This window comes from Dipodomys ordii, unplaced genomic scaffold, assembly GCF_000151885.1.
Source record: "Dipodomys ordii isolate 6190 unplaced genomic scaffold, Dord_2.0 Scaffold6698, whole genome shotgun sequence".
Taxonomy (NCBI): Eukaryota; Metazoa; Chordata; class Mammalia; order Rodentia; family Heteromyidae; genus Dipodomys; species Dipodomys ordii.
Genome location: NW_012273911.1, coordinates 1 through 1,372, shown reverse-complemented (window position 1 = coordinate 1,372; position 1,372 = coordinate 1). Strand labels below are relative to the sequence as shown.

Below are 1,372 nucleotides of genomic sequence, written 5' to 3'. Positions count from 1 at the left end.
GTGCTGTGGCTCAAGTGGTAGAGCGCTAGCCTTGAGCTGAAGAGCTGAGGGACAGCGCCCAGGCCCAGAGTTCAGGGCCCACGACCAGACCCCCAAAAAAAACAAAGACCAGAGAAGACAGTAAGGATCTCAAGTTTGGATCTGAGGCTTTTTACCCAACTGCTGCATGAAGACTCGGGCCACCTTCTCAGGCAGAATCCTGCGAGTATGGATGAAGCGAGACAGGTCACCTCCAGCACAGAACTCCATGATGAGGTAGATGTTGTCACTGTCCCACTGTGGTTAGAGGTAGAGAAGAGATCAGAAGACAGTGTCTTTTCTTTCTCCAGTCCCCCCTCCCCCCCGTTTTTTTTTTCCTCCTATCGTGGGGCTTGAACTCTGGGCCTGGGCTCTGTCCCTGAGCTTTTCAGCTCAAGGCAAGTGCTCTACCACTTGGACCACAGCACCACTTCCGGTTTTCTGGTGGTTAATTGGAGGTAAAAATCTCACAGCCTTTCTTGCCCGGGCTGGCTTTGAACCGTCATGCTCTGATCTCAGCCTCCTGCTAGCTAGAATTACAGGTGTGAACACCAGCACCTGGCCTCTGCTTCCTTTTTGTGCCAGTACTGAAGCCTGAACTCAGGGCCCAGGTGCTGTCCCTAAGCTTTTTCATTCAGGGCTAGTGCTCTAGCGCTTGAGCCACAGCTCCACGTTCAGCTTTTCGATGGCTAATTGGAGATAAGAGCTTGCTCAAGCACTGACTTCAAACTGTGATCCTCGGATCTCAGCCTCCTGGGTAGCCAGGATGACAGGCGTGGGTCCCTGCGCCCTGCCTTCTGCCCCCTTCGGGGGAGTCCCAGCCCAGGTTGTACCTGGAAGTCTTTCAGCTGCACGATGTGGGGGTGTCGGATGTCCTTAAGGATCTGGATCTCGGTTAGGAGGTTTTCCACTGAGGCCTTGTTTAGACTTTTCTTCGCCACACACTTAATGGCAACCACTTCGCGAGTGTCCTTCTAGGGGACAGGAGATTCGGGGGCTCTGCAGTTGAGGGCGGCCAGGGCCGCGGCTGGCTCCCCCTTCTCAACCTGGGCCTAACCACTCTCAGCTCTCCACCCTCCAGGTCAGCCTCCGGCATGCCGAGCGTACTCAGTCCGGGCCGAGGAAGTATCTGGAACCTGGATCTGGATTCCGGGCCCATTGCGGCTGCCTAGCCCGACCTGGTGCTCTCCGACCCCCAGCGACGCAGCCGTGACCCTGCGCTGCAGAGCGGCCCAGCCGTGGCCGGTCCCTGCCACTGATGCGGTAGAGCCCACCACTCCCGCCTCGCGGCCCGGCCTGCGGACTCCGCCCCGCCCGCGGCGCGTGCCTGTGTCCGCGCGTGCCTGTGTGCGCG

General features: G+C 58.4%; 1 protein-coding gene across 1 annotated transcript; it reads right to left on the bottom strand.

Annotated features, from left to right (window-relative positions):
• Window positions 1-155: 155 nt before the first annotated feature.
• Window positions 156-1,177, bottom strand: LOC106002288 (serine/threonine-protein kinase ULK3-like; the record flags this gene model as incomplete). The annotated part of the gene is made up of 3 exons (XM_013037187.1): window positions 1,076-1,177; window positions 852-992; window positions 156-276 (listed from the first exon to the last, which is right to left on the bottom strand). Coding segments are annotated over exons 1-3 (364 nt in total), but the record flags the coding sequence as incomplete, so codon positions are not given.
• Window positions 1,178-1,372: the final 195 nt, after the last annotated feature.